At 47.6% G+C, this 20235-nt stretch overlaps 1 protein-coding gene across 2 annotated transcripts in view; it reads left to right on the top strand.

The window, feature by feature from the left end:
• Positions 1–20235, top strand: part of ABAT (4-aminobutyrate aminotransferase) — a 93389-nt gene that overhangs the window by 49867 nt on the left and 23287 nt on the right. For both annotated transcript variants that reach the window (XM_022552188.3, XM_089896185.1), the window contains exons 2-6: positions 3426–3540; positions 9108–9205; positions 10939–10968; positions 12946–13063; positions 17515–17564. In XM_022552188.3, coding sequence (XP_022407896.1) covers positions 3471–3540; positions 9108–9205; positions 10939–10968; positions 12946–13063; positions 17515–17564 — 366 coding nt within the window. In that variant the 5' untranslated portion in view covers positions 3426–3470. The remainder of the gene's footprint in view (positions 1–3425; positions 3541–9107; positions 9206–10938; positions 10969–12945; positions 13064–17514; positions 17565–20235) is intronic.

Here is a 20235-nt window from a genome sequence, read left to right as displayed (position 1 = left end):
AAGTGCTCCCGTTTGAGACCAATGCTCTTAAATGAGAGACAGCAACTACTCTTTCTACCTAGTTACCAGGCTGCTAAAAATTAACAGGGTTGCATTGAGTTGGCTGTTCTGGAATAGATCAAAATATCCATTGAGTTATCAAGGAAAGAGTCTGGTTTCTCAGTTAATTTAAGGTCGCACCTTCCAAGCCCTTGCTTTTTTCAATAATATTTTCTCAGGTGAAAAGCAATAAAATTTCCCCTCTGAACTAGATCATTTGTATTCATCAAGCCCCGTTGCTTCTACAGTAGGTGTTTTGTTATTCACTGACTTAATCGATGTTGTAATGAAGGGTTTGGGGTCAGGCAGTCCGAAGCAATCCTATGACCAAATCCAAATACCATAACTCCTCCAAGCTTCCATCTCGTCGTCTCTGAAACGGAGAGATACACTACTGCTGGTTGAGCAGATTGAGGGGAATAAAGTACCCTTCAGAACAGTCACTTCCACCCTGGAGGAATCCCGATCCCCCACTGGGCAGAGAAGGTTTGCCGCCCAGAAGTCTTTATCCTTAGCCACCCTGCAGGGCCTTGCTCCACCTGCAGTGCTGAGTAGAAGCAGCATTATTATGGTTTTGTTTATCGTTTTCTTTTTCTTTTTTGGCTGTGCCGTGTGGCATGTGAGATCTTAGTTCCCTGACCAGGGATCGAACCTGCACCCCCTGCAGTGGAAGCACGGAGTCTAAATCACTGGACCACCGGGGAAGTCCCAGAAGAGGCATTATTATTCCCAGTGCACTCCCAAAATTTGGGGCTCTGACGCTCTAACCATGCTGTTAGCTAGGATTCTGTTTGCAAGCAACAGAAATCCATTCAAAGTAATGCAAGCAAGCCCCGAAAAGTGGGGAAGGGGGAGGCTTTCTGGACTTTCTTACCAAGGCACTATTAGGATGGGAACACTTTTCCCTCACTCCTGATGTTTCCTGCCACGTGGAGGGACATCTTTGAGCGTAACACTCCTGGCTCTCCCCTGCCCCCACCCACTCACCACCCCCCCCCCCGCCCCGCCCCGGGAAGGTAACTCAGGTCTCCCCAACAGGTTCAGAAGTGGGTGCTGCACTCATGGCCAAGCTGAGCTGCAGGCTTGAGATGGAACCAGGGAGTCCCCCACATGCCGGACCCAATTTCTCTCTCCTGTGGCTGCTTCTCTCTAGTGCACAGGGCACATTCTTCTCCATGAAAAGACCCTGTTTGGGGACTTCCCTGGTGGTCCAGTGGTTAAGACTCTGCTCCCAATGCATGGGGCCTGGGTTCGATCCCTGGTCAGGAAACTAGATCCCGCATGCCGCAACTAAGACCCAGCGCAGCCAAATTAATTAATTAATTAATTAAACAAAAGACCCTGTTTGAATGCCAGCTCCTCTTACAAGGTAGATAGTGGCTGACCCAACAGCTCCCAGGACTCTGGCCCAGCCAGGACCAGTCAGGTATGACCAGTGGGGCTGGGTCACACAGAACAGACCTGGCTGCCATGTCTACACCCCTGTAGATGGAGGGAGAAGTTTCTGAGGATGGTGAATGGTGACATTTGCTGACCCTGGACTCAGACAGCTGAGTTCTGTTTTCAGATCCACCATTAACATCTATGTGCCTCAGTTTCCTCATCTGTAAAAAGGGGATCACATAGCATTGTTGTGGGTGTTAATAATAATAATAAATGTTAATAATACTGTATGTAAAGTGCTTAGCATAGTGGGCAGCATGTAGAAAGGACTTGGGAAACAGAGTAATAATGAGAAGTGAATGCTTCCGTCGTTGTTCTGAGAAACAATACAGGTCTATACCCAGTACTGTAGGTACACAAGGAAAATACATGTGCCAAGTAACAAAGCATGTATTTAGTGAGAAGACCCACAAACAAAAAGATGCACAGAGAGTATGTTTGAATGGTGGCCTGGGGAGAGGGGGATGGAGGGGGGAGAGGTGATAAAAAGAAGCAGATAAACAATGGGGGAGGGAGGTTTTGCTCAAGGCCTACAGTGCAAAAGGCAACTAACAGAGCTAGGTGCTGGGATTTGGGATCAGGGCTTAGGAGCAATCTGGAGAGAATCAACCAACACACCCGTAAAGTGGGAGCTGGGAACCCTGACTCCCTGGGGCTGCATAGAGTAACTATCTACTGGGCTCTGGGCCTCTTCCAGTTTCAAAACTGAAAACCCCACATTCCAGGGACCCCTCTCAGTCCAGAACAAACTCGGGAGAAGTACAACCCCCAAAATGGGCCACCGGATACGCCTCTGGATCTGCAGGATTCCCAACCACCGATATTCTGTATGTGAACAGGGCAGAGGGAGCTCCCTGCTTCCCACATTGAGCAGTCATCATGACGTGTGCTGTGAAGTTTCGTCCATCTGGGTCTTTCCATCGTGTAGAACACAGGCCTGCCTTGCTTATCCCAGGTGGATGATGCCCTGAGCTTGCCAGCTCACCTACAGAGAGCTCTCAAGCCAACTCTGTCCCCTTTCTTTGTTTTTCCATCTAGAAAATGGGCATAATAATCCTACCTGGCTACAAGGCCAAATGAAAACATGTGAACAGGCTTTGATTTAAAGTGTATATTCTGGGGAATTCCCTGGAGGTCCAGTGGTTAGGTCTCGAAGCTTTCACTGCTGTGGCCTGGGTTCAATCCCTGGTCCAGGAACTAAGATCCTGCAAGTCACGTGGTCAAAAAGTTTATTTTTTAAGTTTATATTCTGGGCTTCCCTGGTGGCGCAGTGGTTGAGAATCCACTTGCCAATGCAGGGGACACGGGTTCAATCCCTGGTCCGGGAAGATCCCACATGCCGCGGAGCAACTAAGCCCATGTGCCACAACTACTGAGCCTGCAGTCTACAGCCTGTGAGCCACAACTACTTAGCCCGCGTGCCACAACTACTGAAGCCTGCATGACTAGAGCCCGTGCTCTGCAACAAGAGAAAACACTGCAATGAGAAGCCCGCGCGCCAAAACAAAGAGTAGCCCCTGCTCACCGCAACTAGAGAAAGGCCACACGCAGCAATGACCCAACGCAGCCAAAAATAAATAAAATAAATTTATTTTTAAAAAAAGTTTAGGGCTTCCCTGGTGGCGCAGTGGTTGAGAGTCCGCCTGCCGATGCAGGGGACACGGGTTCGTGTCCCGGTCCGGGAAGATCACACATGCTGCGGAGTGGCTGGGCCCATGAGCCATGGCCGCTGAGCCTGTGCGTCCGGAGAGGCCACAACAGTGAGAGGCCCGCGTACCACCAAAAAAAAAAAAAAAAAAAAAGTTTATATTCTGTATAAAAGCAAAGGCTTTCATATTAGAAGAACCTTCTCCACTGTGTGGGGAAATTGTGGGGAGTGGGATACTTGGCCAGCGAGGGTGTGGTCTTGGTTGGCGTGACTCTGTGCTTCTGTTTTCTTTCAGGGCAGGAGCGTGTGACAGGGGTCTCTGTTGCCGGTGGAGGTGACCATGGCCTCCATGTTGCTCACCCGGCGGCTGGCCTGCAGCTTCCAGCACAACTACCGCCTGCTGGTGCCCGGTAAGCCCTAGGGAGGTCTCGGCAAGAACTGGCCCTAATGGAAGACACAATTCAGACTAGGGATTTGGGGTCTGAAAAAGTCTTTGGGGATAAAGGGATCCACTGTCCCACCCACCCCCATAAAACTGTCCCCATCGCCACACCTTCCATCTCCACCATGTGTTCCTGTCCCCGGGTGGACAGCTCTGCAGTGGTCAGGGAGCTGATCCATCCTGGAGCCACTCTGCTGGCACGGAGGTGGTGGTCCCAGCAGCTAGAAGGGCCCAGCTGGCTGCATAGGGATTGCTGGAGAAAACATATAGCTGGGTTTACTGCGGAGAAACAGGAAAACTACAGAAGTCCTTGTAATTCACCTGAAAGCTTCAAGGGCGCTGGGTGGGAGGCCCCATCCCAGGAATGTCCACCCCACCCTCTCCCTCACCTCCATTCACCCTGCACCTAACCGGCCAACAGCACTGGCTCATTCTGCCGCCGTGGTCTCTCTCAGATGCTTCTATTTCTCTCTGTCTCGCTGAGTTCAGTGTAGCCCGGTGAGCACCCTGCCCGCGTGATCTCAGGAGACCTCCCTCCCTATAATCTAATGAGGAAGGAAAGGGTGAATCCCATTTTACAGATGAGAAAACTGAGGCTCGAGAAGCAAAGTCACGCAGCCCCTTGAATGCAAGTCAGTCCGGCTCCAGACACTGGGTTATCATCACCACTCCCCCACGTGCCTCCCAGCAGCTCTGGGAGAGGGAGGCTTGCAGTAGCCTCCTTTGGACGCCAGCCCCTCCAGGCTGTCCCCAGTTTTCAGAGCCCCGTGCTTGCTGTCACAATGTCTCCTTCTTATTGTCAGTCCTGTCTGCCTTCTGAAGACAAATTGTTTGCCGAGGCCTTGATTTGCATGTTGAATGTTGCAGGTGTTTATATCCTGAGTGCGATAAAAAGCAGGAATGTTCTCTCCTCTCCCACAGGTTTTATTTTTAAATAAACATTTTCTTTTGGAATATTTTAGGTATGCAGAGAAATTGCAGAGGCAGTACAAAGAGATCCCATATGCTCCTCACCTAGTTTTCCCCAGTGTTAGCATCTTACATCACCAGGATGCATTTGTCACAACTGAGGAACTGACCTTGGTACGTTGCTCTGAACCAAACTGAGACTCAGAGAGGTTATGTAAGTTTCCCAGAGTCTCAGAGCCTGCCAATGACTGAGCCAGGCTTTGAGCCGAGCCAGGTTGCCCCAGGACCCACACCCTTAACTACATATTAATTATCTATTGTGATATAACAAATACCTGCAAACTTAAGAGGTTAAAATAATGCATGTTTATTATCTCACAGTTTTTGTGGATTATGAATCCAAGGCTTGGCTGGATGCTCTGGGTCCAGGTCTCTCATGAGGCACAGTTGAGCTGGTACCAGGGCTGTGGTCCTGTGTGAAGCTTCACCGGGGGAGCCGGGGATCCACCCTCAAGCTCAGTCACGTGGCTGTGGCTGGATTCAGTGCCACGTGGATGTCTTCATGCAGCAGCTCACAACACGGCAGCTGCTTCCTCAGGGTGAGGGAGAGAAGTGGGTGCCCAAGTGGGGAGCCACAGACTGCTACCACCCTCACTGTGTTCAGATGCTTCCGTGCAGTGTCTCCACCCACTGGATCACTGCAAAGCCATTAAACATGCTGATAGCTCATGGCCTGAGACAGTGTTCCCAATGGCATCATGCAAAGCGTTTGTAATCTTATATCAGCAAGTAGAGCACAGAGACCCGGAGACCAGACAGCAGAATGGTTCTCTCTGGGTGGTGAAATTAGACGTGTTTGTTTTTTCATTGTTGCTTACTGATATTTTCCTTGTTAAGAGTAAGTGGGGCGGACAGTTGAGGGGAGGGATAAGGTATGTTGTTTTGTTTTTAAACAAAAGCAAACAACTCCAGTTGAACGTGACCTTGATTTTGGCCAGGCTCACATACAGAACCCTTGCTATTTGGGAAAATGACATTCATTTATTACTCTCAGTAAAAGACTAAGAGGACGTTAAAAACATTGGATGGCTGCTTTTACAGTTTAGAGTTAAAAAATGACTCTGTGGATTGGCATGGCCACAGAGGGCTGGGCTGGATTTACCCGCTATGCCCGGTCTTGTGCGTCAGGGCACACCCCTGCCTTCTGGGCGTGCTGCTTTATTCATGAATGAAAATGCTGGGTCATTCAATATTAATGCAAACATTTTTTGGCTTCCTTGTACTTTTGATAGTAATTTGCCTCTGGGGGAAGTGAGTCGTTTTGCTGCAAACGTTTCATTTGAAAGACCCACACTAGATGAAATGGAAGATACAGCAGTTACATTCACAGTATCTGGGAAAGGAGACGTCCAGCGGACAGATTTCCAGCTTAGCCACTCAACAGACGTGTGACTTTGGGCAAATTAATTGACCTTTCTGAGCTTTAGTGTCTTCTTTAACATGAGAATCATAATAACGTTTACCACCTAGGGGGTTGTGAGCATTACGTGCGGTAATCCATGTAAATTGCTCAGAATAATGCCTGCCATGTTCACCATTAGTGCTCAGTAAATGGACATCTATTCATGCAACTTGGTATAAGCGATCCCAGAAAAGGCTTCCTTGACAATTTAAATCTTGTTCTTTTTTGTGTGTGTGTGGTTTATGGCATTATATATCATCAAGAGAAAATTTATCGTATTGGTATTTGGTTATTTTCCTCTACAAAAAATCAAAATTGAGATATAGTGGGAAAAGCACAAGTATTCTGGATTTTTTTTTTGCGGTACGCGGGCCTCTCACTGCTGTGGCCTCTCCCGTTGTGGAGCACAGGCTCCGGACGCGCAGGCTCAGCGGGCATGGCTCACGGGCCCAGCCGCTCCGCGGCATGTGGGATCCTCCCGGACAGGGGCACGAACCCGTGTTGCCCGCATTGGCAGGCGGACTCAACCACTGCGCCACCAGGGAAGCCCAAGTATTCTGGATTTAGATTCTGGCCTTGCAACTCACTAGCTGTGTGACCTCAGGAAAGTTGCTTAACCTCTCTGATCCTCCTCTGTAAAATGGGGACAACATCATCTCACAAAAAGGTTGTGGATTAATTAAAACAAGAGGTGAGCGTTTGCCTAGGTAGGGCCTGCCTAGGACAAAGTAGGGACTGAATCTGTGTTAGCTTCCCCATCTTCCTTTTTCCGATAGCACAGTTGCCAAAAAACTCACCAGACTCTGATTTTCAGGATTTCTGCCCAGAGGTTTTGGCCCTCTTCCATCCACATCCACAAGTCTTCCTACAAAGACTTGGCACATGGTAGGAACCAGTGCAGTTCTTGACCCAGACCCATCCGCCTTGCACCTGGCCATGGCCTCCCCACCTCATGCCCCATTGATCTCTGCTCCCAGTGGAAGGATCCTCTCCCTCTATCCACTGCCTCTCCTCGCTCCTACCCCAACCCCACCTCCCAGTCCTGTTTACTCATGGTCTTGGCATCCTCATAACCGTGACTCCACATGACCCCACACGCTCCCTGTCATCAGGATCCTTTCAGCTGCAGGTCCCACTGCTAACTCCCTCCATTCCTGGTATTCCCGCTTTCCAACCCCCAAGAAGTCTGATTCCTACAATGCGATGTCAAGACATTTTCTGGAGAAAGGAAGGGAGGACTTGTGTATCCTCACGAGAGGACAACTTACTACTTACAAATTTTTCACTTTCCTCCTTTGCTGGAGACAAAGCAAGACCAGCACTGGTTAAGAGCTCTTTTTATCCAAATAGCCATCCCTGTTGAATGCAGGTCTAGTTGGACTCAGTCTTGACCAGTAACCCTGAGCTCTGGAAGAGAGAAAGAGTTTACAGTTTTCTTAAAAGTCATCAGTGTGTTCCATGACCTTTAACTCTCTGCTAATGGAATAAATGGGAATTCCCTTTTCATTGTAAGATCAAACAAAAGATAATAAAAGCTGGTAACTTCATGCCTCAAAATAAGGGTAGTTTTGGATTTTAACTGGATTTTACGTTCAAAGGGCTACACTTTATTGCATAATTAATTCAGAAACCTTCTTTGATATTCAAAGCAATTATGAAAAATTAAGAATGAATTTAAATATGTTTTCTAATATCATGACTTTTTATAGTTTGGCAAGTTGTGTGTGTGTGTGTGTGTGTGTGTGTGTGTGCGTGTGTGAGACACAGAGAGAGAGAGAAAACAGAGAGAGATGCTAGCATGTTTTAGTGTTAGTTTCCTTTCCTATGTAATGCAGACAATAACAACCTACCCCTCAGGGTTGTGGAAAGATAAAATAAGATCACACATATGATTTATATGAAGCATCTAGAGATTCCCTAGGTTGATGCAAGTATGGCAACCACCAAATATGTGCCAGGAAGATGAAAGATGAACAGGGACATTAAAAGGATTTCTAGGGGTTACTGATTATAAATCATTACACACTTATCTTGGATTCCGCACAGCCGTCTTTTGCTTAGCGATCAGTGAGGCTTGGAATTGAAACTACCCTTCATTTCAGCAAGATGCTGAGCTAAAAAGCTCTGTGAGGTTAGCCTGGGAACTCAAGTTTATTTAACCCTCTACAAGTTTATTACTATGCAAAAAATGTGAAATCAGTTTCAAGCAAATGACTTGTGCCCCAAATATTTTTTAACCAAAAAAATCTGTAAGTGAGGACCACCTGAATTTAGACATTTGATTATTCTCTCCTGGATGATTTTTGATTGATGCAACTAGGGGCACAACTCCCGGGTGGGTGCTACTGGCATCTAATGGGTTGAGGCCAGGGAGGCTGCTAAACATCCTACAGTGCCCAGGGCAATCTCCCACAGCAGAGAACGATACAGCCCACGATGTCAATAGGCCCGAGGCTGAGAAACTCAGGTCTATATATACATATGGATATAGATTAAAGTTTTTACAAAATTTGGGTAATTTTTATTATGGATACATAATATTGCCAGTATTCCGCTGTCTGTGAAATGGTAGAATATGGCATATTCTATTCAGCAACTCTCCATTGTTGGACATTTAGGTTGTTTCCTCTTTGTTGTTGTTAGAAACAATACTATGACAAATATTTTTTGTGTGTTTTTGGTTTTTTTCTTTTTTCTTTTGGCCTCCCTGTGCTGTATGCAGGATCTTAGTTCCTCGACCAGGGATCAAACCCATGCCCCCTGCAGTGGAAGCACGGAGTATTAACCACTGGACCGCCAGGGAAGTCCCAATATTTTTAACCTATATCTTTGTGCACTGGTCCCGTTATTTTCTTGGGATGAATCCTAAACACTGAGATTGTTCACTCAAAAGGAATAGGAAGCTGGCATCAGCTTATCCTCACACCAGCAGGACGTGAGCATGCCTTCTTGCTTACAGCTTCACTGGCACCGGGCTTTCCCGTTTCTTTAAATCCTCAGGGTTCTTGTGGTGCCCACGTGGCCACACTCAGAGTTCTGGGGCAGTCTGGCGGGGATGGGGCTGAGGTACTGGCACTGCCTCTGTTAGGGACATTGGGTGTTATAAGGGCAGGAGTCTCACATCTGCTGTCCCCAGGGGTTCTCACCATCTTTGTTTACTGCAGGATCCAGACGCATCAGTCAGGCCGCAGCCAAAGTCGACATTGAATTTGATTATGATGGGCCTTTGATGAAGACGGAAGTCCCAGGGCCTAGATCTCTGGTGAGTTGAGCACAGCTGAATGGTGTGTTTCAGAAAAGAGCAAAAAGTGTCCATGGGGCAAGAACACAGCCAAGCTGAGGGCCCCGTATCCTTAGCTGCTTTCAGAGAGTTCACCATTAGAGATCCTGAACCTTAAACCAAGCCATTCCTTCATAAGAAGCCAAAGAATTCTTCTCAGAGGAGATGTATCAGTTGTCTATTGCCACAATAATGCTGTGTAACAAACAGTCACAAAACCTCAGCAGCATACAAGTTGCTCATGCGTCCAGGGTTAACTGGCAGTTGGGTAGGCAGCTCTCTCGGGCTCATCTACATGCCTGAGGGATGATTGGCTAGGCTTGTCTTGGGTCACTGTGGTGACTTGGCTCTGCTTTGCGCATCTCTTATGCTCCAGCCAGCCAGGCTGAGCTTGTTCTCACAGTGATCCAAGAGGAGAGCTTGCTATAGGTCTCTTGAGCTAGGCTCCACACTGGCCCACCATCATTTCCACTTCATTCTGTTGGCCAAAGCAAGTTACATGGCTTGCTTTGAGTCCAGAGTCAGGGGCTGGGGTACAGCATTCCAACAACAGTGAAGGAACATGACGATGTGATATGGCACAGGGCGTGTATAGCACATGCCCCACTGAGCTTGATCTTAAAGGGCCACAAGGAGGAACTGGATGAAGGAGTGCATTCTGTTCTAGGCAAGGGGAATGGTGTACAGAGAAGCCCTCAGGGTGACAGTACAGGGTGTATGAGAGTAGCTCTGAATCCCTGGAATTGATGTTAGCCTGTGAGATGGAAGAGACACAGGTGAGTGAGAGGTGTTGCTGCTTCTCCTCAAAGAAGCTACAAAACCTGCATACAGCACGATTTGGAAGGCTGGTTAACCTTGATTCCGTGTTGTAACGTGCAATACTGCTTCTAATGTTTGCACCTGAAATATAACAGTGTAAACCTTTTTAATACAAATTTATTTTCTCTGCATATTTTGCAGATTTTATCCACAGTGTCTTTTTCTTTAAGTCAAAAGCTGTCTCTTTTGTCATTGAAACTATTTAATAAATACAGAAATCTTTGTACCGATTTAAATGATTGTAGTTATTTTGCATAGTCTTTTGCTGACAAAAGACTTTTTTCACGCATGTTTCTATTGGGGAGGGGTGGATTTTAATTTAATAATCATAAAATACTTGGAATAAATTTCATATTCTTGTCATGAATGTTATTTTGTATTTTTACGTGGAAATACATAGTTTTATGACACTAATTGCTAAAGTTTACTTTATGTTGACTTGTTTTTAAAGAAGAAATCCTTGTAATAGTAAAACCACTAGTTTGTAATTCCCAGTTTCTATGTGGAATTGTACAAGTGGGGTGTTCAGATTATAATTATAAATGGCTCTTTGATGTGCAAATTTCTATTTTCAGTTAATTTTATTTTCCTAATGGGGTGTTAAAGCCTTTTTTTACCCCTTAATAAAAAGAGAGCCCATGCTTTTCTGGACATTAGATAAATATCTTCAACTTAAATTTTTTTGTTAAATAGTTTATTTGACTGTAATCTTTGAAGTGTCTAAACCTCCAGCCTGTCTGTTGTACTGGTAATTTAACTGGCAGGAATTGTTTCCTGCCAACTAATTCTATTAAGCAATTTAAAAATATTTACAATATTGGGAAAACATGAAAGATTTTAAGCTGCTCTGGCAAGCATGTGTCCTTGCTCTAATGCTTTTCTCTTCTCTCCTGCAGGAGTTAATGAAACAGCTGAATGTAATTCAGGTGAGTGGGGATGAAATAACAATCCTTCCATTGCTTCTTTGTTACAGTTTCACCAAAGGAGGCAAACACTTAATCTGTGCTGGCTCTTTTTTTAAAACATGCAGCTGACTTTTTTTTTTTTTTTTTTTTTTTTTGCGGTAAGTGGGCCTCTCACTGTTGTGGCCTCTCCCGTTGCCGAGCCCAGGCTCCAGACGCGCAGGCTCAACGGCCGTGGCTCACGGGCCCAGCCGCTCTGCGGCATGTGGGATCTTCCCGGACCGGGGCACAAACCGGTGTCCCCTGCATCGGCAGGCGGACTCTCAACCACTGCGCCACCAGGGAAGCCCATGCAGCTGACTTTTGATGTAAACATATTTTTCTAATTTCCCTTGTGATTTCTTCTTTGACTCATTGGTTATTTGTGCGTTGTGTAATTTCCACATTTTGGTGAACTTCCCAAACTTCTTTCTTTCTTTTTAAATTTTTTAAAATTTTATTTATTTGTTTATGGATGCGTTGGGTCTTTATTGCTGTGTGTGGGCTTTAGTTGCAGCGAGCGGGGGCTATGCTTCTTTGCAGTGCACAGGCTTCTCATTGCAGTGGCTTCTCTTGTTGGGGAGCACGGGCTCTAGTCATGTGGGCTTCAGTAGTTGTGGCACGCAGGCTAAGTAGCTGTGGCTCGCAGGCTCTAGACTGCAGGCTAAGTAGCTGTGGTGCACAGGATTAATTGCTCCGCGGCATGTGGGATCTTCCCGGACCAGGGCTCGAACCTGTGTCCCCTGCGTTGGCAGGCAGATTCTTAACCACTGCGTCACCGGGGAAGCCCCCCAAACTTCTTTCTGTTATCGATTTCTAATCTCATCTCATTCTGTTGGGGCTGGAAACTTATTTTGAGTGATTTCAATCCTTTGAAATTTATTGAGCCTTTTTTATGGCCTAGCATATCGTCTATTCTGGAAAATGTTCCACATGCGCTTGAGAGGGACATGTACCCTACTGTTGTTGGGTGGGGTGTTCCACGCATGTTTGTGAGATCTATTGATCTGGAGCGTATTCATGTTAATCTTCTGCCTGTTTGTTCAATCCATTGCTGAAAACCAGGTACCGAAGTCTCCAACTAGTCTTAGAGAATTATTTTTCCCTTCAATTCTGTTGGGTTTTGCTTCATGTATTTTGGGGCTGTGTTATCGGGTGCTTATATGTTTATAGTCGTCTTAGTGGATGGACCCTTTTGTCATTATAAAATGCCTCTCTTTACCTCTAGGAACATTTTGTTTGTTTTACAGTCAATTTTGTCTGATATTAGTAGACACCATTGCATCTTTCTTATGATTGCTGTGAGAATCATATATCTTTTCCCATATTTTTACTTTCAACCTCATTTGTATTCTTGAATCTAAAGTATGTCTCATGTAGACAGCATATAACTGAATCTTTTTAGCCAGTCTGATGGTTTCTGATTTTTTTTGTTGAATTGCTTAATCCATGCACAGTTAATGTTATTATTGGTGTAGTTGTATTTACGGCTAACGTTTTATTTTTATTCTCTCTCTGTCTCATGTCTTTTTTGTTCCTCTCTTCATTTTCTACTAATTTTTTGTACATAAAGTGAATATCTTCTAGTGTACCCTTTTCATTTCTTTCATAATCACTATATATTTTTTAGATTTTTTAGGCCTTAAGGCTTACTATATACATTTTAACTTTTCAGAATCTTCTTCAGAGTTATATCTCAATCTTTTTTGTTGTGATATATAAAACACATACAGAAAAAAATCATAAAATACAAATCCACAGCCTAATAAACAATTATAAAGCAAATCACCCATGTAATTACCAGCAGGGCAAAAAATCCAACACTGCCAGCACCCACAGATACCGTCCATGTGTCCATAAATGGGCAGGACATGGCTTACTTCATCAATTCAAGCTTAATCCTGAAAGACTGAGGGTCTAAGGAATTGCAGTGAGCCTGATCCAGTCTCTCCTTTCCCCAAGAATGCAGAAGCTGTGCACTTTTTCTGCAATTACGAAGAGAGCCGAGGCAATTACCTGGTGGACGTGGATGGCAACCGGATGTTGGATCTTTATTCCCAGATCTCCTCTGTCCCCATAGGTAAGAGCTGGAAAATCAGTCCCTGAATGTAGCCTCTGTCTCTGTGTAGTTGTGGCTCTCCAGACTTCAGCCACTCCTTCCAAGATGTGCATCCTTGTGTGCAGCCAGACACTTCCCTCAAGGGCAGAGAAAAGGAACAAGTCATTCGTAGGATGACTTTACATGTCTTTTCTCATTTACTCCTCCCCCAAACCCTACAAGTATGGATCTGGGTACATATGCCCATTTTGTAGGTAGATGAGCAAAGCTTGGAGAGGAAGCATAGGTAGAATGTGAACCCATGTCCAATGTCAGCAGTCTTAGGATTCCTGGAAGAAGATCCTGAGGCAGGGATTTGGTGCAAGTGGTTAACTGAGGGAGAGCTCTTGGGAGAATGGGCAGGGAGGGAGAGAGCAGAGGGCAGGGGGAAATTAAGAAGGATGAGGTCTCAGCCAGAGACCAGCCACAGCCTGATTCCACGGGGGTCTCTGAAGCGTGCATTGCACCCCAGAGTCGGTCCCAGACCAAGGCAAAGAGGCTGGCCTTTTGGTACCCCTGGGCCGGTCGGTCCTTGCCCATCAGGTGCCAGAGGGAAGCACTTGTGTCATCTCTTGGGCGAAGCAGCTTCCATTCACCAGGGGCAATTTTCCAGAGAAGGAAGCAGCTGGAGCCATTAGCAGCACTGCCCCCGCCCCCCACCAACACACACACACAGAGCAGCTGGGAGAGGGGTGGCTTGCCTAGGAAAGGTGACCTGGAGGGGCACCAGTAGCCTCTGCCTTACCAGGCTCCCCTCCTGGCCATCCAGAGCGAGGCTGTGCTGCTGCAGGAGGGCATGGCAGACGGGACAGACAGGGCTGATTGGCACGTGCAGGTGGCTGCTGTTTGTAGCTCGGATGGTCGATGTTTCTTGGGTCGATGGATTACCCATGGCATCCGCTGGTTTGTAGGCTGAGCGTCGGATGAAACTTGTCCCTTAGTGGATGATGGCAGACATCCTGGGCTCCCCATCAACAGCTCCCCACCCCCCTCCAAGCCCCTGCACTCAGCCGCCTGGGGTCTTTCCCCTGAGACCCCCCTTTAGGTCCCCATGCCTCTTCTGCTTTCCCCCTGCCCAGTCCCTTGAACCTATTTATTTCCCATTAAGATGAGATTCTATGGGAAAAGAATCTTAAAAAAAAAAAGGGAATGGATATATGTATATGTATAACTGATTCACTTTGCTGGACACCTGAAACTAACACAACATTGTAAATCAACTATACTCCCATAGGGGACTTCCCTGGCAGTCCAATGGTTAAGACTCTGCGCTTCCACTGCAGGGGCGCAGGTTCGATCCCTGGTTGGGGAACTAAGATCCCACATGCTGTGCACTGTGGCCAGAAAATAAAAAATAAAAAGAATCATACCAAAAAAAAAAAAGCTATCCTTTTTTTCCAATAAAATTTTTATTTTCCAATAAAAATTAAAAAAAAAAAAGAGAGATTTGGGGAATTCCCTGGTGGTCCAGCTGTTAAGACTCAGCACTTTCACTATGGAGGCCCAGGTTCGATCCTGCTTGGGGAACTAAGATCCCGCAAGCTGCACGGTGAGGCCAAATTAAAAAAAAAAAAAAAAGGATGAGAGTCAACCGTTGGCAGATGACTCATTGTTTGGGGGAAGTTCATCATTCAGAGATCCCTTGGCCTCTGAAGGCGATTTGGAGTCCAAGATTTACAAAACCCTCTCTCCATATCCTGTTGGAGTGAACGGGATAAGATCTCGAGTTTTCCTGGGACTGTGGGCCAGTCTCTTCCCAGCTAACCTCTGCATCCTTCACACCACCCCCCACCACAACCACCCGGGGCTCCTTCTGCTTCAATCCCCAGCCAGCCAGCATCTCTATGGGGGGGTGGGAGGATCAGGCTAGCAGTAGCTGTTAAAAGACCAGAAGTTCTAAAAAATTCTCTCTCTGGCCACCTTTTTTCCCACATCTGTAGTCATTGAGATGATTTTTTTTTTAGCGGTACGCGGGCCTCTCCCTGTTGTGGCCTCTCCCGTTGCGGAGCACAGGCTCCGGACGCGCAGGCTCAGCGGCCATGGCTCACGGGCCCAGCCGCTCCGCGGCATGTGGGATCTTCCCGGACCGGGGCACGACCACGCGTCCCCTGCATCGGCAGGCGGACTCTCAACCACTGCGCCACCAGGGAAGCCCGAGATGATTTTTTTAAACTAATAATTATTGAGAAATTACTGTCTGCCTGGCATAGTGCCTTCCATGTTATCTCAGGTAATCCCTAAGACCGTCCTATACCATCGGGTCTTTTACTATCACTTCCAGTTTATTGATAGGGAGCCAGGTTTCACGGGGTTGCAGCTTCCCCCAGCTGTCCAGGGAGCCCAGGATTTGAACCAATGACTCTGCCTCTCAAGCTGACTTCTGTAATAGCAGCCTCCCAGACAGCCGCCCCTGCCCTGCAGTGCGGGGGCCCATGGCATCAAAAGCCCAGGCATGGGATTTCCTGATCAGAGGGCCAGCTCAGCTTTCATCTCTCCTTCTGAAGCCAATAGGAAATGCTGCATCTGTGGCTTAATTTGATTCCCTGAAACTGCCTTATCTACTGAGGCAGAAAAGTCATAAATACCCAGGCAGCGTGATAAAGAGTCAGAGCTGGAAGACCTCTAGCCGAAGGTCAGTTGGAAAAGCCCCACAGAGTGTTCCTTCCTTGAGTACTGAGCACTCCCCAGCCTTGGTCCCAGCACAGCTGTGAGTGGGGGGGGGAGGGGTGGAGTGGAGAGGCAGAGGAACAATGTTAATTACTCTCTCCCTTGGTCCCCACATCACTGCCCCAACCCACGCTCCCTGCATCCTGCAGAGTGAAACCACAGGCTTTTCAAATCTGTTCACTCTTTGATTCCGTCAGGAGAGAGTCTCCCCTGGGTGATGCTGGGTCTTTAACACCTGAATCTACACTTGTTAATCTCTTGTTATGGAGGAGATCAGGCCCCAGGTTCAGAGCCTTGGGCAGCTTTCTTACCCTAGTGATAGAAAGTGTCCGTTCAAAAGTAAATCTTTTTTTTTTTTTGGCTTCTCTGCAAAGCTTGCGGGGATCTCAGTTCCCGGACCAGGGATCGAACCGAGCCATGGAAGCAAAGCCCTGGAATCCTAACCATTAGGCCACGAGGGAAATCCCAAAGTAAATCTCTTTAAATTAAAAAGTTAATTGGTTTAAAGAAAGTAGGTGCAAAATATGCATGATAAAAAAAAAATGTGATACTTGAAGACTGGGGGTTTTTCTCCAAAGTCTGCTTCTTGCTCCAAGAGTCACTGATGTCTTTTCTGATCTGTAACAGTTTTGAGTTCTAGCCTGTGTTACTGTATCTTCACATTGTTCCATCATTCAACCAATATCTATCCAGCTGAACACTTGGCATCTGCCTTTGAGGGTCCTGCATCTGGTCTCCTGACTTCAGTGCCTCCTACAAACTTGGCCTTCCTGCGCAAGTTGTTGCCAGGATTAGCAATAAGGAACAGAAAGCCCCCTGCACAAAGATGCTCAGTAAATGGCAGTAAAGGCTCTGCAGAGCCCAGGACATCTGGCTCCAGTGCTGTGTGGGCCTGTCTTACTCTTCCCTCCTCTATAATATCCCATTTTATCGAGCATCTACTATGTGCAAGAGACTTTGTGTTCATTATTGCTAATCCTGGCAACAACTGATCTGCTGTTGATGGACGTTAGGTTGCTTTCAAGCCTGCAGATGTTGGCGAGTCACCATGAAGATAGGTATACACAGGTTTTTTGGGTTTTGTCTTTTTTTGCCATGCCACCTGCGGCATGTGGGATCTGAGTTCCTTGGGCAGGGATCAAACCCACATCCCCTGCAGTGGAAGCACAGAGTCTTAACCACTGGACCCCAAGGGAAGTCCCTACATGGGTTTTTATTCACGTGTAGGATAAATTCGTAGAAGAACAATTTTGCGGAATCAAAGGGCATCCTTGGCCTTGTCGCAGGGTGGCAGGCCCAGGCTAGACATGAGCAAATGTGTTCAGGCAGCACCGGTTGTGCTGGTTGCAGAGTGCAGCCAGCATCCTTCCCTCCCTCAGTCCCTGACCGAATGCCTACTGAGATTTGACTCAAGCGGTGGACACCAGCGGGGAAGGCAAGGACCACGTTTGCAATTCGTCACGCAGACCTGGGGAACCCTCCCAACCCTGGTCCCGAGTTAGCTTTAACCTTCATTCACTGTCTGTCTAGTCCAGTGTGTCTCCCACCTGAACATCAGAGTCATCCAGAGAACTAGTGGAAGATTTGGGGGCCTCACCCTGAGTGATTCTGAGTCAGGGGAATCTGGGCTGGGTCCCAGGAATGGGCCTTTGTGTGTAAAGAGAGTTGCAGGGTTGGAAGGGAAGAGAGGGGGCAGGCAATGGGAGGGAGGGGCATGGGACCCCCGGATCCGATGCTGGTCTCTAACCATATCTTCCCCTCCCCAGGTTACAACCATCCTGCTCTCATGAAACTCATCCAACAGCCTCAAAATGTGGTGAGTCCCCGGGTTATGCAGTGTTCACAGAGATTCAGAGGATCACTGGGGCAGCCTTTGGAAATAGTCCATCCCTTCAGTCATCCCTTAAATATTTATTGAGCACATACTATGCGCTAAGCGCTTGGTACGCCTTGGGTGAGCAAAAACACAACGCCCTGCTCCCATGGAGGCAGCCAGTTAGCCACACACATAAGTAGAGAATTGCAAACATACTAAGTGCTACAGACCGAGGCAGTCAGTGTTATGTGGGCAAAAAACAGTGAGAATGATAATAATGAACAATAGTTACGAGCATAATATGTGCAAACACTGTGGCTGGCACTTCACAGATTGAATATTGCCAAGTCTGTGAGGCAGCTACTGTTGTTATCCCTGTTTTACAGAGGAGGGAACTGAGGCACAGAGAGGTTAAGTATTTGTCCAAGGTCACGCAGCTAGAGGAGGTGCTGGGAATAAAACCCACAGGAGCTGGGCTTTTTGGGGATGGAGGGGCCGGGGGGTCAGGGAAGAGTGGTCCGTGCAGGGAGAGGAGGGTGGGAGGAGAGGAGCAGAGAGCTTCAGGAACAAAAGAGGACAGCACAGCCGGAGCAGAGAGGGCCAGGAAGGACCCAAGTATGACTGGAGTGGCAGGCAGGGGGCAGGTGACACACAGTTTCTCATCCTCGGCACTGTTAACATTTGGAGCCAGATTCTTCTCTGTTGTGGGCGCCGTTGATGATTGATGACACTGGCTGTAACACACATGGAGACATGCCTACATGCTGAGTGTACTGCTGAATGAATGTTCCCTTGTAACCCAGTGTTTCCCAACTTTCTTTTTTCAATTATCACTCCCTTAAGGAGCCTCTTTAGACATTAGTTTCCTGTTGCTGCCATCACAAACTACTGCCAGCCTAGGGGTTTAAAACATCACGCATTTATGGTTTCACAGATCTTGTGGGTCCGGAGTCTGGCCGGCTCAGCTGAGTGCTCTGCTTTGGGGCTCACGAAGCTGAGGTCAGCTCTTAGCTGCAAGCTCTGGGGGAGGATCCGCTTTGGGGCTCGGGCAGGTCATTGGCAGAGTTTGTTTCACGTGGTCCTTCCATCGTCAAGCCAGCAACGGCTGGTCCAATCCCTCTCTCTGCCGCTGCCCTTAGCAAAGGGCTTGTGTGGTTGCACGAAGCTCATCCAGAAAATCCAGAACAGTCTCCTTTCTGAACTGAATACGAAGCTTACTTACATCTGCAAAGTTCCCTCTGCCATGTGATACTGGGTTGACCAAAAAGTTCATTGCGATTTTCCCAGAAAAACCCGAACGAACTTTTTGGCCAAGCCAATATATTCACAGTCCCGGGGATGGAATGAGGGTTGGGACATCTTCTTGGGGCATCTTCATAATTGTGCCTACAACACACCTATGGTGTGTGGTATATATGTATACGATGTGGTACATACGTAGATATGTAGATATGCTATCTACATATGTAGATAGCACCATAGAGATGTCTGTGCTTTCTACATCACAAGGGTAAGATGCTTTTCACCCCCACTGAATTCAACATGCCCTGACCCAGTTCCTATTCCCCCAGACCAAATTAGGCCGACCACTCCCCTTACTTCTAACGGCACATGAGTAGAATTGTACCGGCTGTGCCCTTTATCACGTCTGGCTTATTTCACTCAAAATCCATCTGAAGATGCATCCTTGGTAGCCGCAGAGGATCCATCCTCCTGGCTCTAATCATTCCCTTGTGTGAACACGCTGCAGTTAACATCCTACCTACCGCTGATGAGCATCTGGGTCGCTTGCTACTGTGAACCTTCCAGTGTGTCTTTCGATGGCACATTCACGCGTCCCATGATACAAGGCCAGTCCGTCTCTGGCCATAGGGAGCGCACACAGTTGACCTCAGCAGATCCCGCCAGACAGTTTTCCAAACTGGGGTGGGAATTCTTCTCCATCCAGCAGTGTGAGAGCTCCGGCCACTCCCCACCCTCCTGGGCATTGCCTGTCATTGGGGCTTTCATTTTTCTCAGGTGTGGCATACGTGTCCACACATGACAAAGTGTGATTCCTAAACGGAAATCAAAGAAAAGCAGGGGGACTGAGAGCCCGACCACGTCAGGAACCGACTATCCAGTCTTAAACGTTTTCCCTTGAATCTGAACAGCAGAAGATAATAGGAAAGAACTCGGGTCCTCTTTACCTGTGGGTGTGCCTGCCTGGGAGGGGCCTGGACGTGGCTCTCGCCTCCAATTAGTTGACAAGTCTAGGGGCTGCTCCAGCAGAAGCCGCGTCCTCCGGAGGGTGTCTGGCGAGGCCCGTTGGTGGCTCCAGGCGTGTGTTTACATTCAGAGCCCCGCTTTGTTTCGAAACGTTCTGCGGATCCCAGATGCCTCAGCAGTTGGTGCTAAAAAACTATGTCAACAAACACACCAGACACATTTGCAGTGTCAGCTGCCTCCGGAGGCACAGTTGCCCAGCAGCACGTGACTTCCAGGCCCAGGGATTCTGATTTCAGGGGATGCCTTGCCCCCACCCATCCTGCCCGGAACCTGGACCTGGATGCCACCCCCCATCCTCCCTTCTCCCACCCAGTCCTGGGCCTGTCCTGGCTCTGCCCCCAACTTCCACTTGGGGTTTCCTCAACAGCCCCTCTTCATCACTCCCTCCCACCTCCACGTCCAT

This window comes from Delphinapterus leucas, chromosome 15, assembly GCF_059928025.1.
Source record: "Delphinapterus leucas isolate spDelLeu-1000000601 "Yukka" chromosome 15, BTC_Dleu_Yukka2, whole genome shotgun sequence".
Taxonomy (NCBI): Eukaryota; Metazoa; Chordata; class Mammalia; order Artiodactyla; family Monodontidae; genus Delphinapterus; species Delphinapterus leucas.
Note: the sequence above shows the minus strand (reverse complement) of the source record. Positions and strands in the feature narration are given on the sequence as shown.